Raw genomic sequence first — 21,478 nt, 5'->3', positions numbered from 1 at the left:
TACATTACAGCAGTTGGATTTGTACATTACTCTCTGCATTACTACGCATCTCTTATACATTAGTCATTGCTAATGATGCATTTTATGTGCTTTTGATACGTAGGTATTGTATGATCTTCATGCCATTCACGGGAAAGGATAACCATGGAAGACCAGTAACTTTTGCCGCTGGTTTGGTGTGCAACGAGAAAACAGGTGCTTTTGCTTGGCTATTCAAACATTTCGTTGAATGCATGGGTGTTGCTCCAAAGATGATCGTAATAGATCAAGATTTGGGATGAGATCAACTATTGAAGAGATTATTGCCGGGACTCGCCACAGATGGTGTATGTGGCACACTATGCATAAGTTGGCCTCCAAAGTTCCAGGCAGGTTACTGAGGGACGAAGATTTCAAAAAAGAATTCAATGCCTGTGTCCTGTCGGACCTGCTTGAACCCGACGAGTTCGAAGAAGAGTGGAATGGAGTAGTGGAACGTTATGGCCTGGAAGACATTGGTTGGTTCAACACATTGTACGACTATCGGCAAGTCTGGTTACCTGCGTATTTTAGTGATTTCTCACTTGGGTCGATGATTAGGACTACCTCGATATCTGATTCGGAGAATAACTTCTATAAAAACTTTTTGAAGCTACGCGCCAACATTGCCAAATTCTACTTTAGTTTCAACAATGCTCTGGAATTTCAGCGCAATAGTAGAACAAAGTTGGACTACCATGATTCAACTGCCTGCCTAGATTGGCCACTACCTTGCCGTTTGAGGAACATGCTTCGACGATGTACACAGACAATATGTTCAAGAAAATACAAGAGGAAATTGTTGAGGGTAATGATAGATGCCGCGTGTTGGGCTTTTCGTCTACAGATATGGTTGACACCTACAAACTTAGAGACAACAATCGCATTTCGTACTCTGTGAGACACGATAAGACTGACGAGTCATACTCGTGCGATTGCAAACTGTTCAGTAGGCAGGGATATCTGTGCAACCATATATTTTTTTTGTTCAGGAACAATGAAGTGAAAAAAATTCTGGATAAATACTGCGCAAGTAGATGGATGTAGACCTCGTTAGCCAAAGCTGTCCATGGTCAGTTTGATCACACTTTACCAACCAAGTCCATCGTTGATGAAAGGCAAAGAGTCTCAAAGTAAGGGATTTCGCTGGTCTATGGTTTTCTTCGTCGATTTGAGACGGACATTGATGTGCTTCATGCATTTGTAGGTGGACTGGAAGAACTTGGTAATTCTCTTCAAGCTGGAACTCCTACAACGTCAGCCTCTGAAAAGAGGCGAATGATTGAACAGTTTTATGGAATGGAAAGGCCTGAAGTCGTACAGGTCCATCCTCCGGATGTTGTGAACATAAAGGGCCACGCTAGCAGCTCAGCTAGCCGTCTGATTTCGAAGAGAGAAAATGCTATAAAGGATGCTACTAGGCCCCTTCGACGTTGTAAGGCTTGCGACGAGATGGGTCATCATGACTCTCAAAACTGTCCAATGTTTAAAGAGATGGAGAACGAGAAAAAGAGCTGCGGAAGGGAAAGAGGAAATGTTGATTTATTTTTGCAAACTACGTTATTAGTTTTAATTTTCCCATTGTCTTTATTATTCATTACATTCCATGAGCTTGGGTTTCAGATTAGTTTCGAACACTGCAGTTTATGAAAGGTTTTAACACCTATTACATTATTACTCACTTATAGTACATTATACTCACTAAAACCACATTATTAACTATTTGCCATTACACTTCTGTTATTATATAGTATATTCACTTTAATAAACACTCATGTTATTGAAACTACATTATTCTATCAATTATGCACATTATTATTATTGAAACTACATTATTCTATCAATTATGCACATTATTATTCCCTTATACTACGATTCGAATATTTTGGTTCAGTACATGGTACACCTTGTACATTATTAATCCATTACATTACATTATTAATCAATTACATTACATTATTAACCATTAATTATTTTCAATTACATTATTAGATGAAACGTGTACATTATTATTCCCTTATCCTTCATTATGAAGATTTGTTTACATTATTATATCAAATCTGTACATTAGTCTTCCCTTATCCTAAATTATGAATATTTGGTTACATTATTTAAGTCACATTATACCTCGAATGACCGAATGTATCTACCAAAATTCCAGATACAATAATAAACAGAATACTTTTAGAGTTGATGCTCTCATAAATTAATAACAAAACGTGAATCCAAATCACAAACTTTTACCAAAGTTGCTTTCACGTTTGTTTCCAACATAAGTAAACCCAAAATAGATTTAAAATGTTTAAACCAAAGTATCCAAGATCATCACTCCAGCCCATATTGATCGACCCACCTATCAAAGTTGAACTTTGCGGGCTTGACCTTCCAATGGCTACTTGCGGCAAGTTGGTTGTCTCGATTTCGTTTGTTGTGTCGACATGTTAGTAGTGTCTTTGCGAACTTGATGCGCAACATGTCCAAGCTCTTGCCCCCCTTGGGCTGAACCCACACTCCCATTCTTTCTCCCTCTCGCCAAAGTATGTCTCCATATGGCGCATGACATACACCCCAGTCTCCATTGATTCTATGTTGTTCCTCCATGGCATTGTTACCACGTGGGTAGTGCATTTTCTTATTTGAGCTGCCAATTTGGAATTTTTGCACATGGCAATTGTCTCGGTGAAAATTTTTTCTGCAGAAAGAGATAATGTGCGTTTAACGCGTAATAATGTAAGTTATTAGCAATATAATGCAACCTAAAATAATATACATACCACTAACGAAATTGGAGTATATACCAGGCATAATGATGTTTTCCCGTATTTTGCTTGGAAGGAGGAATGCGATTCAGCCAGGCTATGGTCGATTATGTTCATTTTTCCATCAGGTAGGTCGAAACATACAACGTACTGATGCTACCTCAAATTGGGAAGAAAAGCTGCACAAGCATGTGTACGTTAGATTTACATTATAATGCACATCTTTTACATCATCAGATGCATTCCTACATTACTCACCAAGTCATATTTATCCCACTTTATGCCACCTTCGGATGTATAAAGCACTTCAGCGAAGAGAAAAGTCCAGAACGTCTCCAACCGCCTTTTCTCTTCCCACTCAGTTGGTGAATCCACCACCGTGTATTTCTGAAATGTTTTTTGCGCTAATTAGTTACTCATGATTAAACATCCAAGTAATTGTTATAAAACATAACAAACTATTGTACTCACGCAAGGACGTGTGGAGAAGAATATCCTGGAAACCGTATCCGGTGCCTTGATCTGTTCAATGTTATTAAGGTAAGAGTTCCAAGCGTCAATGATACCTGGCGACACTGGCTTGAACGGGGCCAAAGAATTGAACTCCCCCATCGTAGTTGTGATATAGTCGTCTTCGTAGACAACATAATCCCTGGCCAACAATAAACAGTTAAAAAAATCATCCGATCTTCAGGCAAAAAACAAAAAGATAACTTATATACTTACTGATTTCATTCAACTGTGTCAAGAACCCAGTAGTATCATTGTTTGGCTTGGCTGTAATCCAAACTGCCCACTTATTGGATGGAGAACGGGCATCGAGACTCGACTTTTTCACCCGACCGGTTGCATGCCTATTGCCATCCTGGATGAATACACACAATGTTGTAACAACCTAAGCTAATAAACTGTACTCATTAAATAAGTTAGGTTTGTTAGGTTTGGTATACTGAAAATCATGTTTCAAGCAGATTTCGCGCGAATAGAATCTTGCTTGTATACGTAAAACTCTACAATCCACTTTTAACATCCAAAAACCCTTCCATAGATCCTGAAAAGGCCCCAAAAGGGAAATTAATATAAATAGGAGAATAAAGGAGACGAAAAGAACAATTTTTTTCTTAAAAAATTTTTTTCCCTTTCCCTCACGAAGAAGGGACGATTTTTTTCTCCCTTCCCCCAAGTAAATGTTTTTTCCTTTTTTTTTAATTAGTATTTTGATAAAAATCAGCCCACCCCAATGTCAGAATTTCGGGGAACGGGGAGAAAATCGTGGTCTAGTTTGAAATCATCATGGGAAAGGGCGCATTCGATTATTTGGAGAATCAAAATCGGTAACCCAAAGGGAAATCTGTTTAGGATTTATATTTTTCTAAAAGTGAAATTTTTTGCATTCTAGCATGCAATTATCTTTTTTAAAATTTAATTGATTAATCATAATCGGTAAAAAGATCGTTCGATTATTTTTTTTTAAAGTCTTAAAATTTCAGGGCCCAAAACAAAAGGGTTTTAACCCATCTCCGGCCCTAATTCACTATAACCACCTAATTAATGTATCCATACACTCATATAATGCACCAACTCATAAGTTGTATATACCTTGTCTCTCTCTACAGCTCCACTTTTTTTTTTGTATCTTTTACCTTCCTACCCTCTTCAACTACATCCTCATTTGGTTTTGTAGCCTTTTCAACACAGATAGCAACACCTTTCCCCTTTCCAGCAGCAGGTTCCTTATTGAACCAAAAAAAAAAAAAACCAAATTAATGCATGGAACAACCAAAATAATGTACCCACACATTCAACTAATGTAATAAGTCATGCATATAATTTACCAAAGAAGCATATAATGTAGAAATACATGCATATGATGCTCCTACTGTAATAAATGCAAATGTAGTGGAGGTAATGTAACAATACACGTACATAATTCAAATTTAACTGTTCTTATATCCATAAGACAATAACAGTATATCCAACATGCCGTTGCCATGCAAAATACATTGCGACTATCTACATCTGCACTCTTTTTTGTCGCCATACTCTTTGCATGGCCATTGACTCTTGCTTTTCCCTTCCCCTGCTCAGTCACATTGAATTCAAAACAAAAAACCCTTAAGCATAATGAACGTTCAAAGTTACAAGTGAAAAATAAATGCTTAAACATAGCAAACCTTGGTCAGCTCTTCCACAACAGCAGCAATATCTAATGGTGGCCCAATTGCATCTTCTAAACCATCCTTGTTGGATATGATATTGGGGATATCATCAGCTCCTGCCTCGTGCATTGGTGGGTCTCCGGGAAGATCATTATATCCCGGCTGGTCATCCACAAGTTGACCAACAATTGGTGCATCATGCACTGTCTCACTGCTATTATTTTCACGTCCAACACTACTACCCTCTGCCCCTATGTAGCAAAGGGGTCAAGACAGTCGAAACCATCTAACACGAACGACGACCTATCGAATTGTCTAATTATGGTCTTCTTCTTGTCGTAGGCCGCCATCATTTTTTCCATTTCTGCAATCCATTCTGGACTGTACTCTTCTTCATTCTCTTTTGCCTGCGTTAGCGTTGTCACAATTTCCACATCTTCCATGGCTTAAGCACTCGTCGTCCATCAACTCAACAGGTAATCTTTTGAAATCATCCAACCACGTTGAAATTGCATTCGCCATGTGCGTGCTCGAAGCGATAAAGTGATCTCTTATTCGCTTAGCTCTGTGCATGCTTGGTGCGCCCCCTTCTCTCCTGTTCAATCCTTCCAGGCGCCTCTTTTCATTATAGCATGAAAAAATTGAAAATTACAAATTTATCATCAATTTTCAACTGCATTATTTTATCCTTCTATCCCTGAATTAGAATCTATATAAAAAATAGTGCTTCCTTGATTTTGTCTCACAAAAACAAAAACTTATATCTACAATTTGGTTACTAGAATATTAATGTGGCTGCGGAAATACAGCCAGTTTTGGATGCTTATAAGGATATTGACATAGATTGATTTCATGGAAAGTGGTCTAGTTGCTAAGTCAGTGGAAACTAAGGTAATTGTTTACAACGCCAACAAGTTAAGCCTGTGAAAATTCATAAATAATTTGAAGTTTATTCTTAATATAATGAATCTAATGTGTTACAATTGATTTATTTATTGAAAACAATAGATCAAAAATTTGAAGGGTCGGGTGGAGGTACGTACTAGAAATGAGAAAACTGTTTCGCTTTCGCATGCATTGAGATCTCCAATCAATGAACGACCAGTTAAGATTACAAACAAGCTCAGTAAGGATGAGTAAGAATCATACTACTGGATTCTTTCAACACATGAAACAGACAAGTATGATTTCTAAATTGTTTTCTAATAGTATATCACATTATTTTTACTAGTATGTGAAAATTCCAACATGTATTAAAAAATGTGCAGATTTGTACTTGTTTATGACGATGACGTTGTAAAAGTTACAAAGATGGAAATGTGTTCCTTGATACCTCGGAAATTAATTGTGGTTTGGCGTTGTAGATGCATGGGCGTCCAACCTCAACAACATGGAAGAATTCCGATCACTGTACTCAACAAGACGACTATTTTTCACTACCTACCTATGTGTAAGTACAAATTATTTAAATGAAATAAGATTAATTGTTGTGAAGATTCCAACTATCTTAATATACAGTTGTACACCATTGTGACAAAGTCTCAATCCATGGATGCCAACAAAATCATTGCAAACTTTTGCAACAACTTGGACAGAGAGGTGAAGGAAATTCCGAATTTCAAATGGGAAGATGTGGACACGGTACAAACATCATTCTGCTGCATCTTAATTTTTTATGAAGTAGTAATTTGATAAAATGAAGTTAAAGCCCTATTGTATAAACCTATAAAGTAATAAAACGGTAAAATAAAATAATAAAACATGATAATGAAGTAAGAGACTCTAAATATGAACTATCTATTTACTGTGTTGTATGGGTTTAGGGTTTTAGGAATAAACTCAGCTGCTGTGTTGTTTTATATTATTCAGATTTTTTATAGTACTTCATTCTCACAGTTTATTACTTCATTCATGTGGTATGTTACTTCACTACATAGATCTTCTTCCCCATATGTGCGAATGATCATAATTATGGTATTTGCTTTTGCTTCAAAAGAAGTGGAATTGCTTTATTAGATAACTCTGAAAATGACGACGACAGTGATCTCACAACCAATTATGGTGACATTCCAGAGACGCTAGTATGTATTCTTCTCATATGATTAATTTTATTACACTTACATATGAACTTGATACACAACTAAAAATAACATATACTCCCTCTGTCCACGAATAAGAGTCCCGTTTTACCATTTTCGGACGTCTGCGAATAGGTCCCGGTTGCCCTTCCCATATTTGGACAAAATAAATACCCTTACTCATTCACTTAAATTACAAAAATAGCATGTAATTTCACACCCAAAACTAAATCAACAATTCTAAAAATAATTTTCACACACCCATCTCTCTCTTCAAGATTCATTTCTTTCACTCCCTCACCATCTCTCTCTCTCGTTCTCTCATGACAGATTCTCTCTCAGGAACCCTGGTCCGCTCACCCAAATCGCCGCCTCCTCCTCCCACTGAAATCGCCTCCTCCGCCGCAGAAATGGAACCCACGCCGCCATCTCCCCTTTCTCCCATTCCTTCCTCGCCGAGCCCTAATCATCCTCCGATTTCCCCAAATCAGCAAATATGTTGGAAGACATCATGGGATGATGTCCCAGTGGAGACCCATTTCTCTGCAATACCCACATATTCGTGGGAGAAGTCCGAATCCATGTCCGAATCCATGGACCTTCCCTCAGAAAAGCCGGATTTGGAGGATCTGGACGCTGATTCGTTGATTGTGCCTGACACACCTGGGCTCTTGGTGGGAGAGCGATTCTGTCTCCACCATTGTCCCTGAATCTACATTGACAGAGCTCGATCTGTTCCCAACTGTGGTCCCTGAAACTCCAGCCAACAAGCGACGGAGAAGGCGTCCAATAGAGGATGAGGAGTGGTTCAAGAGTTTCTTGGGGATGCTCTTGCCCGACATCGCGGATCTTCTCTGAATTTGTGAGTTTACTGAGAACCACCCTCTATCTAGGGTTTGGAGGTTCTTAGGGTTTGATTGTTTTGGGGTTTTCGTGGGCTATGGTTGTCCTGTGTTTGAGCCACCCCCAATGTGGGTTAGGAGGCATTAAATCTGTTGTTTGATGTGATGAAAAATTAATTCCATATGATCAAAAATTTTCTGAGGGTAATGTTGCTGCATTGAGGTTGCTTTGATGGTGCTGTTGGTGTTGCCTTGTGGATTGATTTGGTGGTGCTATGGTGAATTATGCAAATGTTTAGCTACCCCTTTAGAGGTTTGGAGACTGTTCCTGCCCTATGATGAAGCTTTTCTGAGGGCTTGGTGTTGTTTGTGATTTGATTTGGTGGTGCTTGGTTCTGTTGCTTGGTTCTTTTGGTGTTGCCTTGTGGATTGATTTGGTGGTGCTTGATTTGTGCCTGTCTCTACAATATGGTGAATTATGCAATGTTCAACCACCCCTTTTGAGGTTTGGAGGCTGTTCCTGCCCTATTATGAAGCTTTTTTGAGGGCTTGGTGTTGCTTGTTATTTGATTTGGTGGTGCTTGGTTCTGTTGCTTGGTTCTTTTGGTGTTGCCTTGTGGATTGATTTGGTGGTGCTTGATTTGTGTCTGTTTCAGAAATATGGTGAATCATGCAATGTTCAGACCCCCCTTTAGAGGTTTTGAGGCTATCCCTGCCCTATGATGAAGCTTTTCTGAGGGCTTGATATTAAACATCAGTGAATATGTGCATTACATGTACTTTGCACTATTTCTGCATACAAAACCCAAAAAAAATCAGAACCTACTAACCAAAAATATAAGGCCTGATTTGCAAAACACATCCCTGCATCCCCCTATCTATCTAGAAGCCAAAAGCAGTAGACAAAGGTCCAATGTCATATGCACCACCTGCATTGTTCTCTGGTAGCTGTAAGTACTCCAGCACATCTCTCACAAGCTTCTCATCCACATCTAATGCATTGGGCAACCCCTCTGTTCTTTTCAACCTATCTTTGTTAATGTGAGGGACTTTGTAGTTGTTCCCACCGCTGAATATCAAAATCTGAGTAAGGCAAGCCCGCAATGAGAGGAAAACCTTGTTTAGGGTCTGTGGTGATAGCTCTTCATAAGAGCTACACACATTTCCCAACAATTCATCAACAGTAGAACATGGTTTCTCATGCTGCAGTGTTTGAATAGCCCGGGAAAACCCTAGGTCTAGGTCTAGTATGTTGGTGTCAGGTGAATTGGCTAGTTGACAAATCAGTTGGATTTTAAATCCATCTGAATTTGCTACATCTTCAAATTCAAGATCCACACTATTTATGTGGGGTGTGACATTGTCTTGCTGGATGTAAATTTCTTTGCTTGCCCAATCTGGCCACTTGGCCTTAATGTAAACCAAAAATAGATATTCCTAGATGATGATCTTTATATAAACAGGTAAGATCTGGCATGTTGGGAAAAGTAGCATATCTTGTGGACTAGGCAATCCCTAATCACATTCTTATTGACTGCTTGAATTGGTTTAGTCTCAAGTGTGCCTTCTCAAGTGTGCCTCTAGGCCTGTTCTTTGATTTCCTTTTTGCTGGTACCACTTTAGTGAAAGGAAAAATACCCAACGTTCCATCAAATTTGGTCTACCCATCCGGGCGCCAAATACTGGTCTACATACTGCACACATGAACATCACTTTGGTGATAAACCTCTTTGACTTGCATGACCTATATGGCTCATCTTCATCCGGCAAGAGGGAATACCCGTCTGTTGCCTTGGTCATATAGAACCATTTTTCGTCTAAGTGGACTATATTGTGCATGCTTTGAAACTGAACTCTGCTTGAAGTTATGGTTGGCTGAAGTTGACTAAGACACCATTTCAACCTAGCTAACTTATTCACTTCAATCAATGCAGATTTTATAGCATTTGTATGTGGCTTGAGTTTGTCCTGCTTAATCCACTAACCAACTGTACTCTTACTTACAGACAATTTACTTGCAATTTTTCTAATGGAAGATCTTTTAAGTGTGGATAAATTTCTAACCTTTTCTTCATCTAGGTCCAATTTGTTTGAATGTTGATATCCTTTAACCTTGCCTTCCATGTGTGTAGGTTCCCCCTTTGCATCTGCTCTTTTGCTACCTTCCACAGCCTGTAAACTGTCTCTGCTGATGCCAAACTCTCTGCCGCTTCCATTACTGCCCCTTTTATGAGCACTCCATCTGTGCTTAAGGAGGAATTGCACCACCAAGTTCTTCCTACTGCTGCTTAAGTGTAGACTCTATCTTGACCCCTCCTCCATCCCAATGATGAAGCCTTTATGAGGGAAATGGTAATGTAAAATGTTTGGGTTTTTTGTTTATTTGGGAGGTTGGTGGAGGTTGTGTAAATGCAGCCTTGTTAATGTATTTATAGGGATGCTTCAAATTCTGAAATTTAGGGCAAATTTTAGTTCAAATTTCCCTCTAAAATGTTTAAGAGGGAATCTGAATTTTTTTTGTTACCCCTCCTTGTAATCTGTACAGTTTCGGTACTTATGTGAAATGGAAGGCATATTTTTTGTGTTAATAATTGGTTTTCCATCTTATTTTAAGTTTTTCAGAAATTTATATTATGAATAATAAAACTAAAACTAAAAATAATTAAATTCAAAAATTAAAAAAAAAATTTAAATATGTCCCAGAAATAAAATGAATAAGCTTTGTAATCAACAAATACTTTAAGTGGGTCCCAAATTCCACTATCACACTCCATTTATTACACACTCAAACATTTTCTTAAAACCCGCGCCGACCATGAATGAGACTCTTATTGGTGGACGGAGGGAGTATTTGTTTTATACATGCATAGATCATATTTTTGTCACTTCCTCACCCAGACTGGTCTTCACACACAGTGCAAGACAATATCCAATACTAAAATACAAAGATTCAAAATGCCATGGAGAACTTTTGATAATGTTGAAGAATGTGGAGTATTTCTAATGCTCCACATGGAAACATACAAGGGTGAGCGCGAAGGTTGCTGGAATTGTGTCTTAAAAAAATCAAGTTCGGGTGTGCTCCAGAGCTTGAGGGCCAAATATTGCTCAGCGTTAAAGTTAGCAGATAACAGCCTTGAAAGCTTCAACGACAAAAACGTTACAACTATCATAGCTTCATCTGATATTTAGTAATACAATGAAAAATCGATGTTTCAAATTATTGTACTTTAACTCAAAATTAAAATTAAATTAGATTTATTAGTATAATAAATTATAAAAAATAAAATTGAATTATAATCTGGTTCCGGTTCTGAACCATTTAAGCACCCCTAATTCAAGCTATACGCAGAATTATGATTTTTTTCACTACTGTCTGGTATTGATAAGTATAGAAATAAAGAAATAGAAAACTTTTATTAAAAATTTACACCAAATCTGATTAATAGAAAAATAAATTCAATGGAGGTCATTTATAGGTAGCGGGACCACCCAAATTGTATCTAGTAGTAACAAAATTGTTGATTAGGAAACATTACACAAAATACATATAATAATGAACGATACGAGGGGGTCATATTCTAATGCTTATAGCACCCTAATCTAAAATCAAGACTAAATCTTCACCCTCGGATTTTAAAATGAGTGGATGAGATTAAATCTTACGAATCTCAATAAATAGTAGACAAAATATTAACAAAAGGGTTATATCGTCATTATGTTATCATATGATAATTTTCATGAATGTTTTTTTATATCAACATAGTGTATTACAAATATCAACAATATGACATAAGAATACAAGAAAATATCAACACATATTTATTGAGATTTTACATGGTTTTATTGAGATTTTTACATGATTTTATTGAAATTTTTTGATGTATTTGTTGATAAAAATCTGGTTATCAACATTTACGAAAACTAAAATAATAAATATCAAATTTCATCATCCGAAGTCGTCGGAACATATGCAATTGAGATATCGTTGGAATCCTTATAAAATTATCTTTAATTTGATATATTTTTTGCGAAAAAATCGTGAGAGTTACATAAATTTAAAGTTTTAAGATGATTTTAATGAGAGAGAATTGATATTAATACCCTCTAATTTTATTTATTAATTTTCTTAATTAAAAATATAATCCATGTGACATTATTTCAACCACTAGATCTTATAATTTAATGGCTAAGATTTAGTCTTAATTTGGGATTGCTAATTAGTTAGCAATTGATCACTTCCCCTTCATAAAATACATGAATATGAAATTAGCTACCCAGGGTCAAATTCTAATGCTTATAGCACCTAATCCAAAGTCAAGACCAAATCTCCACCCTTAGTTTTTAAAATGAGTGGATGAGATTAAATCTTACAAATTTCAATAAATAGTAGACAAAATATCAACAAAAGGATAATATCGTCATTATGTTATCATATGATAATTTTCGTGAATGTTTTTTATATATCAACATAGTATATTACAAATATCAACAATATGACATAAGAATATCAACACTAGTACAAGAAAATATCAACACATATTTATTGAGATATTTACATGGTTTTATTGAAATTTTTTGATGTATTTGTTGATAAAAATCTGGTTATCAACATTTACTAAAACTAAAATAAAAAATATCAAATTTCATCATTCGAACGTCGTTGGAACATATGCAATTGAGATCTCATTGGAATCCTTATAAAATTATATTTAATTTGATATATTTTTTGCGAAAAAATAATTTAAATCGAGAGAGTTACGTAAATTTAAAGTTTTAAGATGATTTTAATGAGAGAGAATTGACATTAATACCCTCTAATTTTATTTATTAATTTTCTTAAATAAAAATATAATCTATGTGGCATTATTTCAACCACTAGATCTTCTAATCTAATAGCTAAAATTTAGTCTTAGTTTGAGATTTCTAATTAGTTAGCAATTGATCACTCCATGCAAGAAACTTCATTTTTTTTTAAATATGATTAGAAACTTAGAATTACATACTTTGGCGAGTCAACACAATTAATAAAATATTCTGGGCTTCAAATTATAAGGCATTCATTGGGCTTAGGATTTACTATTATTTGTGAAATGACATCTCAGAAGCACACCATTAGTCAACCGAAAAATATGGGCGATGAAACAAACAGATAAAATTTTATTTTGAATATTTATAAGAAAAATATCAATTATCGCATCGTATCATCTCTAATGATTATATGACGTGGATTAAGCGTATAACAGTTTAAAATATTCGAATATAATAAATACATCAGAAAAATATGAAAGTTATAAAAACCAAGCGAGCCCTGATTCTCACATACTCTCTTCTGCCGCCAACTCTTTCTTATCATCAAAGAATTTGTAGATTTATAGAATCCCACTCTCTCATTATATTCTTTCTCAACTATTCCTCCATCTAATGGAGGAGGAGACGCCCGAGGAAGTAGAAGTAGATCAACCTATTTTCCCAAAAGTACATTTTGGTGGAATGATGGTTGGATCATCTTATCACTTTGTAATCGCTATTCACTTGTTGGAATGGGCGGCATTGGAAATAAATAAACATCGAAAAGACCCCTCTTGCTACGCAAGCCATTCGAAGAAGATAAACGGTAATATGGTCACTGAATCTTGAGATGTAGTATGAATTTTTATCATTGCAACTTTATCTGTACTCATATTACATGGTTATTATATAAAATTTGCAGTTTTTAAATTCTGTATTAAGTTAGTATGGTATTACATTTCATTGTATATTTATGTCAGTTAAGAGTTCCATTATATGCAATCCATCCTTAGTGTAACCACTGAATCTTGTTTTTGATGGATAAAATGAGATGGTGTTGTGTAGTTTTCCGTCAATCATCGCATACTGACTTTAAATCGAGGGGCATATAGTGTAAGTTATATTCTTATGTGACCTATCTATTGGCTTAAAATTAAAGTTCAAGTTCATAATATCAAAATTTAAAAGGGATTCTTTCTACTATTAAAGACGACACCGTAGTGGATCGGTTTCGATTAAAGAACTAGAATCGGGTGTATTGATAACCCTCCTCTCTTGCCTCTAATTATGATATTACTTTGTAAATATATATATACGGTTTCGATTAAAGAACTAGAATCGGGTGTATTGATAACCCTCCTCTCTTGCCTCTAATTATGATATTACTTTGTAAATATATATATATATAGGGGAGCATTAAGGTCCTATTACACCCTTAGTGTCTTTTCTCTTCTTAATATTAACCATTAGATTGATGGAATGGATGGACTAGATTAAAAGGACCAATCTAATCCCGTGTTGCATTATTAGTTCATTTTCGTGCATTAAAAGGGTATAGCAGTAAAATAACATACTAACCCAGCAGTTTCAAAACGGAAGGTCCGATAATTACGCGGCATTTTCATCGACCTTTCATCTCCTCTCTCTCTCACTCCATCACATCACATTCGCTCAACCCAATTTCTCCCCTAATTCTAAAACACCAGAAACCCTAGCCACCGCTGGAAATCAGTTTCATGAACGATTCTCGCCGTGAAATCGCTGTCGATCGACGATTCTTTCTCACAAAAAGCTTCTTTTTGGGTTCGCGAGCTCGGTTGGTAGTCGATTCATATCCTAAAAACCAAAAAGATGTGGTTCTGAACTATTTTTTTTAGGTAGAAACACTCCTAAACCTCGATTTGCGAAGTTTACAAACGCTACCAGTAGCCGATTAACAATTTCTGGTGTCCTTTGAGTTTCGATCTGAAATAATGCACAAAATCGTTTTGCTCGATTTTTCGGAAAAGATGAAATTTCGACCATTATAGTAAGGGTTGTGTTCATTCTTGTTATGTTAAGTTATTTTCTGAGTTATATTTGGGTTTTCATCCATTAACTTTCGATTTGGAATAATGCACAAAAGTTGTCGACTTTTTCTGGATATGATGAAATTGTGAGCATTTGATTTAGGGTTGTAACCATTACGGAAGTGTATGTTGGATTTCTGACCAATATTATCAGTTTTCATCACTTTATGGTTGAAACCTCACTGATTTCGTAAAAAATTGTCGCGCAGATATAGAATGACTAAAAGAGGTCGGCCGTACAAAAGCCAACCAGAAACGAATGAAGGTGGTGCATTATTTGATCATTGTTGTACATTATTGTCCATTTCATTGGATTCGAATTCGGTGTTCATTGAGAAATTGCTATTTTTTGCACTGTGTGATATAGGTTTCATTATAGGAAGTACTTGTTTAGTATATTTTGGTTTATACATTAAATCTTTTGTTCCGTGCATTGGTTAATAGATGCCGTGCATTAATTAGGGTGACGTATATAGTATTTGTTCTAATACATATCTTTTTCCTATTCTGGACAGCGTCTAAGCACCGTCGGGTTGAGTTTGAAGAAGCAATTGACGATGTTATTCCAATAGCATTAGCTCAGAAGCTTCGGCATAGGTTAGCAGAGGAAAAAGCTGAAACCAGTTCAGCCAATGAGGACGTGGAGAAAAAGAAACCGAGAGGAAAGAAAGCCGACCACCTCTACTGTCGACAGAACCCCACCGAGTTCATTTCATGTATACAAAGCTTGATGCCACGGCAGAAGGAATCCGTGAATGAACTGGGTTTTGGCGCTGTCTTAGACATCAATATCTCTCCCAGGGTACTTAGCTTACCGGGTGCTCAAGTCGTTTAATCTGGCTTGGTGCGAGATTACATTATCTGGGGTGAGCGCTTAACACTAGATGAGAAGGATGTCCACTTGACGTTGGGCTTTCCGAGAGGCCCGACAACCATAACACGCAAAGAAGATGTAATACCCGCACCCTTATTTCAGTTCTTTCGTCTTGTTAATGTCGAACTGAAGATGTAAAGTTCTCTTTTCATGAAGAGTTAATGGAACTCGAGCCTTTGATGTGAAACTTAATTCTTTTTAGTTGCAAGTAAAAGCTAAAGTAATCAAATGAACTAAACAATTGGAAATACGTTGTAGAATATCACGAATTTTCGAATAGTGTTACATAGGCAATAAAATGAACAACTAAAAAGATAAAATGTGCATGGAACAAATGGCATCGGGCCTCTTCTCCGGGCCGAAAGTCGCGGCCCGTATCCGATCAGCCCGTTGGGCCCGAGGCATCAAGCCCGTCTCGGACAGCAGCTTGGCAGCCCAAGCCCTTTCCCAACCTGCAAAGTAGAGACCAGCTTAGTTACTAAAGAACAAAAGAAACTAAAAGGAACTTTTACCATGAGGAAGGAGACAACCTCTCTTTAGTTGGAAGACCAAAGACTTACCCAAAAGAGGCAAGTCCATCCTGCAAATCCTCCACACTAATGCAGCACCTGTTTTCTCACCAGCCACAAGCAAACAATGGAAGTTAATAGCTAAGTACACACCAGCCTTTCCTAGTCACACAAACCACCAAAATAAGTAAATGAGAAGTCCTTTGTCCTAAGCAAAACACCAAATTTCTTTGATCAAAAGTAGTGGAGATCAAGGAAGTAAGAGATTTCCTGCAGCTTGCAAACAAATAGAATTATGAACTAAAGTACTAAGAGAGCATGTGAGAACAAGTTAAATTAATTAGTCAAACACCTAGTACTCCAAGTAACACCAAAATGTGTCAAGTAGAAGGCTGCATTGAGGATCAAAAACAAGAGATATGCTGGGAAAGAAACCAAACGAGGTCAGCCTCATTTAATTCCCCATAGTACACCGAAATCAGCCTATAAAAACCCACCCTCAACCCCACCGTTAGACTCCCTTCTTCACACTTGAAATTTCAGCAAAATAAGAATTTGAGAGAGAGCTTGGACTGGGATTCTGCAGGCTTCTTCAGCAGCCCTGCATCCCATAGGTAACATGTCACCCTCCTTCTTCATCTCCATAAATCTCTCTTCATTCAAAGAAAAGAACTCAGTTTCACCCCCTTTCTTTGTCACTGCAACTAGGAATTCTAAAGGAGGAGGGCAAGCCTTGTTTTCTAACAACAAATATCAAGTCAGTAATTGCTTCAAGAGGTATTCCACCTCCACCCCTTCTCCCAATCAATTTTACATATCATCATATAGAGGCACCACAACTTAAGAATCTCAATCAAAATAACACAAGCACACCCTCTGCCTATGTTTCGAACATTATGCTAGGCTCAAGAACATAGATTTATGGCTGTAGGAGCCTCACATCAGTAACAAGCTTTAATAATCAAAGGATCGGCTTCTTTTTAGCCAAACTCATAGGTTGATGGCAGATTAGTAAAGCCCCAGTAAAACCTCGACTCTTAGAATTATAGAAGCAACACTTAGCATAAGCAAGATAAACAACTCAAGCTCATTCCAGTGAGTTGAGCTCCAAAATCAAAGTCTTTAATCGCACATAGCTACTGCCTCAGTTTTTAATCAAAAGGCTAAGAAATGAAAGGGGTAAAAGAACTTAGCTTTAAAAAAAATATGCTTGAGCTGACCGATCTGGACAACGACGGAGGGCTGCGAGGCGGCGGCGTCGGCGCTGGTCTGAGAAAAAGATTGAGCAGCGTCGGCAACGGCAACGGAAGGCGGCGGCACGAGTCGCCAGTGGCACGGTGACGCCGGCAACAGAGCGTCGGCGGTTGACTGTCGCGACGGTGGCAGTCGGTGTAAGAGAGAGGCGATGCTTCCTCTCCTTCTCCGACGGCGCGACACCAGCGACGAAGAGACAGAGGCGCCGTTTCCAAATCCTCGCACGACGGCAGCGGCACGGGTTCGTCGCCGGCCCATAGCTGGCGTTGACGGCGAGACAGCGGCGACCCGACGACCGGCGCGGCGAACGGCGAACGGCGAACGGCGAGGGAGGGGAGCCGTCGTTTTCTCTTCCAAGTTAGGGTTTTTGATTTGGGAATTTGAGAAAAGGAGAGAGAGAGGCCGATGGCTTTTGAGAGAAGGGAGTAAATTGGGCCTCTCCTTGGGCCTCTATTAATTAAATGCATGGGCTAAGGTTTTATTCTAAAGAATGGACTAATTCTTTAATAAACTAAGAAGTTGGGCTAATAATTAAAATAAAATGGGAGTTGGCTTTAGCCTAATTAAATCGTGAGCCCACCTATGTTGCTCAATCAAATAATTGAGGTTAAGTAATGGTCCGCTAAAATTTCCCACGATGATAAATTTAATTCCCGGACTTTAGTATTAGCGCTCGAGTAATTTATAGTGCGAAATGATGAAAAGACCTCGAGTCTATTTTAGTGCTCAGGGACTTTTTTTTTATGAATTAAGGAAAAGGAATAAAATGATCACGCACTTAGGATGCATTCATGTTTAAGCTTAATGGATATCTCAAAATCTAATTAAGTATTATTTTATTTCCTAAAGGGGCGTCTTCACACGCCGTCTAAGGCCAAGTTAAAGAACTTACGGATAGAGATTTTGCTTTGAGGTGGGCATTCTTTTAAAACGTGATTTCAGTATGAAAATGTGATTCTTTGCTCAAGTATGTTGTCATGCCATGTTTTGTTTTATGATTACCTATCTGCTTGGCTATGCCAATTTAAGTTAAATCGAATTCGGGTCCCAGTAGGGCCGCAAACCCTACTCGGACTAGTGTACACATAAGGGGACCGTGAGCTAACAAAGGAGTTGGCCGGTCCAGTGACCGTCGTGGAATGTGGCCACATTCCCGGTTCACATCAGTTTCAGATATGGTATATCTATGTTACGTGATTGCGCAATCAAATCTTAATGAAAAGAAAAGTATTTAGTGACTCGGGTCTTTTAAGTAAAACCCCGTGATCACTCAACTGTGGCATTGACAATTTAAAATAGAACTGTTTTTGGCAATGTGCTCACTGAGTATATCAAATACTCAGCCCTGCATGTTATTTTCAAATGTGCAGGTTGAACGTGGACGAGCAGGCGAAGGTGTTGGGAACGATCCTTAAATAAGTAGATAGGTAGCCCAAGGTAGTATGTCTCCATACATACTACTTTGTCTTGGACTTTTCCGCTGCATTAGGACTTGTACTAGGAATTTATGAACCTAGACCGCACTCTGATTTTATTTTGGCCTTGAATCACATTCGCCTATGAGACTAATGTCCTATATTCAACTTATCAATCATGTTTATCCCGTTTCATTATTTCTAAAGTATTATTTAGTCACGTATAGATGCAGTCACTACCACTAGGGAGAATGTGGTCGTGACAGAAGAATATCAGACCAACTTCGAGTTCAACGATATTGTTGCAGCGCGGTGTAAATGTTGGAACCGGCAGCGGAAGCGGGCGCATAAATTAATCACATAAAAGTTAGATCTATTTAGCAGATTATTTAGACAAAAGCTATTCGCGTAATTATCACATTTATCATGCTCATAACTTGAATTAATCATGCTTTAAGAATATTTGAAACCTAAAACATGCTTTTCTACGGAGCAGAAAAATACCTAATTAATTCTCCAAAGAATTGAAGATGGCTAGCTTCTTCTCCACGTGATGCTTTGAGTACTAAACCACAAATCTTCTCTCTGGTTCCCGAACTGTATCCCAATATCAGTGTGGGCTGATTTTACTAGAATACTAGGACTTAAATAAAGAAGACAGAAGAAATCCTTTTTGGAATAGGAGAGGAATTCGAAAATCTCCTCAGCTGGGGAGGGGAATTTTCAAAAATTACAATGATAAAAAATTGTGTTTTCTGTCTCCTTTATTCTCCTATTTATATTAAGTTCCTATTGGGCCCAGACAGGGATCTATGGAAGGTTTTGGATATGAGCTCATCCAATTTACTTTTTACTAATTAAATTGAACCCACAATTTAATATAAGTTATAATTGGAATATTACGAGCAGCCACTACAGAAGTAATATTGAACTCTCCCCATCCAAATCCGAAATTACAAGTAATCCGGGTTTCCGTTTATCTTTCATTTCCCGTTCTTAAGATTAAAATTTCCATTAATTAATTAATGTCTGCTATTGACTTAATTAATTAACTTCTTATTAATTCCAAGAGTGGACTTAGCATGAAACGCTTATTTATTATTCATAGAGTAATCACACTCCAACTAGCTAGGTTCCGAATAATAAAACCTTGTTTCGCGCTCCTCTTGAGGACATTATCAAACGAGACTCACCTCGCGCACGATTCAATATAATAGCAATCCTAGCACCGCTAGATATTGATCACCACTACCCAATATATCGGGATCATTGGGTTACGAAAAACCCACACCATTTGATAAGTCAAAGTAGTGCATAGTCAATACCGTATGCTCAATGCTAACCTACATTGATTAAGAAATAAATATTTATCAAGACCTCGTCTTTCAGTAGATAGCCTAAGGCAAGTCTTGCTGTTAGATCCGTTCAGTGCTATACCACACCAATGTCATCTTATTTCAGTAAGGCTTAGAAATATGCGGACTGACATTGCAACCTTTCTTGATGGATAGTCAAATTCCATCTAGGTTGTGAAATTCATCTTTTTCTTTGTTTAGAACTGACCGTATTACCTTAAAGTGGACGACGCCCACAACCGGTCTACTAAAACAAAGACTTAGACTTTGTTAGGTTAACTTATACATTTAAACATGTATTAACATCCATTAAATGTAAAACATAACAACATTATGACAAAAACAATCTGTTTTATTCCTTGGAAAATAAAATAAGAGTTTTACAGTATTCAATCACTCGAAACGTGATTTCTAGTATACAAACTCTAACAATCTCCCACTTATACTCAAAACACTTTCGAGTATACAAAATGTGCTAACTAACGTCAAATTCTCCCACTTATACTGAAAGCGGATTGAGGTCTTGAATTAGTCGAACTCCCATTCCTTCAACATGGCTTTCATACGGCTTTACCGCTAATGCCTTCGTGAAAGGATCTGCCAGGTTGTTTTCTGACTCAATCTTGACCACTTTTATGTCTCCTCTCTGCACTATATCTCGTATAATATGATACTTCCTCTCTATGTGCTTGCTCGCTTTATGAGCCCGTGGTTCTCTCGAATTTGCCACAGCACCAGAATTGTCACAATAGATGGTGATGCTCTTGGGCATATTCGAAACCACACCTAAGTCCATGAGGAAGTTCTTAAGCCATACAGCCTCTTTTGCAGCCTCCGAAGCGGCCACATACTCGGCTTCCATGGTAGAGTCTGCAATGCATTTCTGCTTTACACTCTTCCAAATTACAGCTCCACCTCCTGAGGTAAACACATATCCGGAAGTTGATTTTCTCGAATCTACATCAGCTTGAAAATCTGAATCAGTATATCCTAAAGGACAGAGCTCGGCTGCATTGTAAACTAGAACATAGTCCTTAGTCCGATTAAGGTACTTGAGTATGTTCTTTACGGCAGTCCAATGTCCTTGGCCGGGATTTGATTGATATCTTGCTACCATGCCAACAGCAAAGCAGATATCGGGTCTAGTACAAAGCATAGCATACATGAGACTACCAACTGCCGAGGCATATGGTATTCTTCTCATCTCTGCTATCTCAGATGTTGTCTTAGGACACATCTCTTGAGATAAATGGATGCCATGTCTAAAAGGTAAGAAACCTTTCTTGGCATCTTGCATGCTAAAGCGTCTAAGTACCGTATCAATGTAAGATTCTTGGGATAAGCACAACATTCTC

The 21,478-nt window shown here is 37.6% G+C and overlaps 2 protein-coding genes and 1 long non-coding RNA gene across 4 annotated transcripts; 1 reads left to right on the top strand and 2 right to left on the bottom strand.

Annotated features, from left to right (window-relative positions):
• Positions 1 to 8,738: 8,738 nt before the first annotated feature.
• LOC125198554 lies at positions 8,739 to 9,656 on the bottom strand. The gene is made up of 2 exons (XM_048096874.1): positions 9,495 to 9,656; positions 8,739 to 9,266 (listed from the first exon to the last, which is right to left on the bottom strand). Exons 1-2 carry the CDS (start codon positions 9,654 to 9,656, stop codon positions 8,739 to 8,741), a joined length of 690 nt encoding a protein of 229 aa, XP_047952831.1.
• Positions 9,657 to 13,239: 3,583 nt separating this feature from the next.
• On the top strand, positions 13,240 to 15,771 carry LOC125201983. 2 transcript variants are annotated; one of them, XM_048100292.1, is made up of 3 exons: positions 13,240 to 13,473; positions 14,926 to 14,981; positions 15,232 to 15,771. In XM_048100292.1, the coding sequence occupies exons 2-3, from the start codon at positions 14,933 to 14,935 to the stop codon at positions 15,549 to 15,551; spliced, it is 369 nt and encodes a 122-aa protein (XP_047956249.1). In that variant the 5' UTR covers positions 13,240 to 13,473; positions 14,926 to 14,932; the 3' UTR covers positions 15,552 to 15,771. The 2 variants fall into 2 exon arrangements, with proteins under 2 accessions (XP_047956249.1, XP_047956248.1); XM_048100291.1 differs by lacking the exon at positions 14,926 to 14,981.
• A 53-nt stretch (positions 15,772 to 15,824) lies between these two features.
• On the bottom strand, positions 15,825 to 16,624 carry LOC125201984. The gene is made up of 2 exons (XR_007173013.1): positions 16,103 to 16,624; positions 15,825 to 16,042 (listed from the first exon to the last, which is right to left on the bottom strand). It is a non-coding gene; the product is annotated as an uncharacterized LOC125201984 (long non-coding RNA).
• Between the last annotated feature and the right edge of the window lie 4,854 nt (positions 16,625 to 21,478).

Source organism: Salvia hispanica, chromosome 1, assembly GCF_023119035.1.
Source record: "Salvia hispanica cultivar TCC Black 2014 chromosome 1, UniMelb_Shisp_WGS_1.0, whole genome shotgun sequence".
Classification (NCBI taxonomy): domain Eukaryota; kingdom Viridiplantae; phylum Streptophyta; class Magnoliopsida; order Lamiales; family Lamiaceae; genus Salvia; species Salvia hispanica.
The sequence above is the reverse complement of the archived record's forward strand: the minus strand, read 5'-3'. Positions and strand labels throughout refer to the sequence as shown.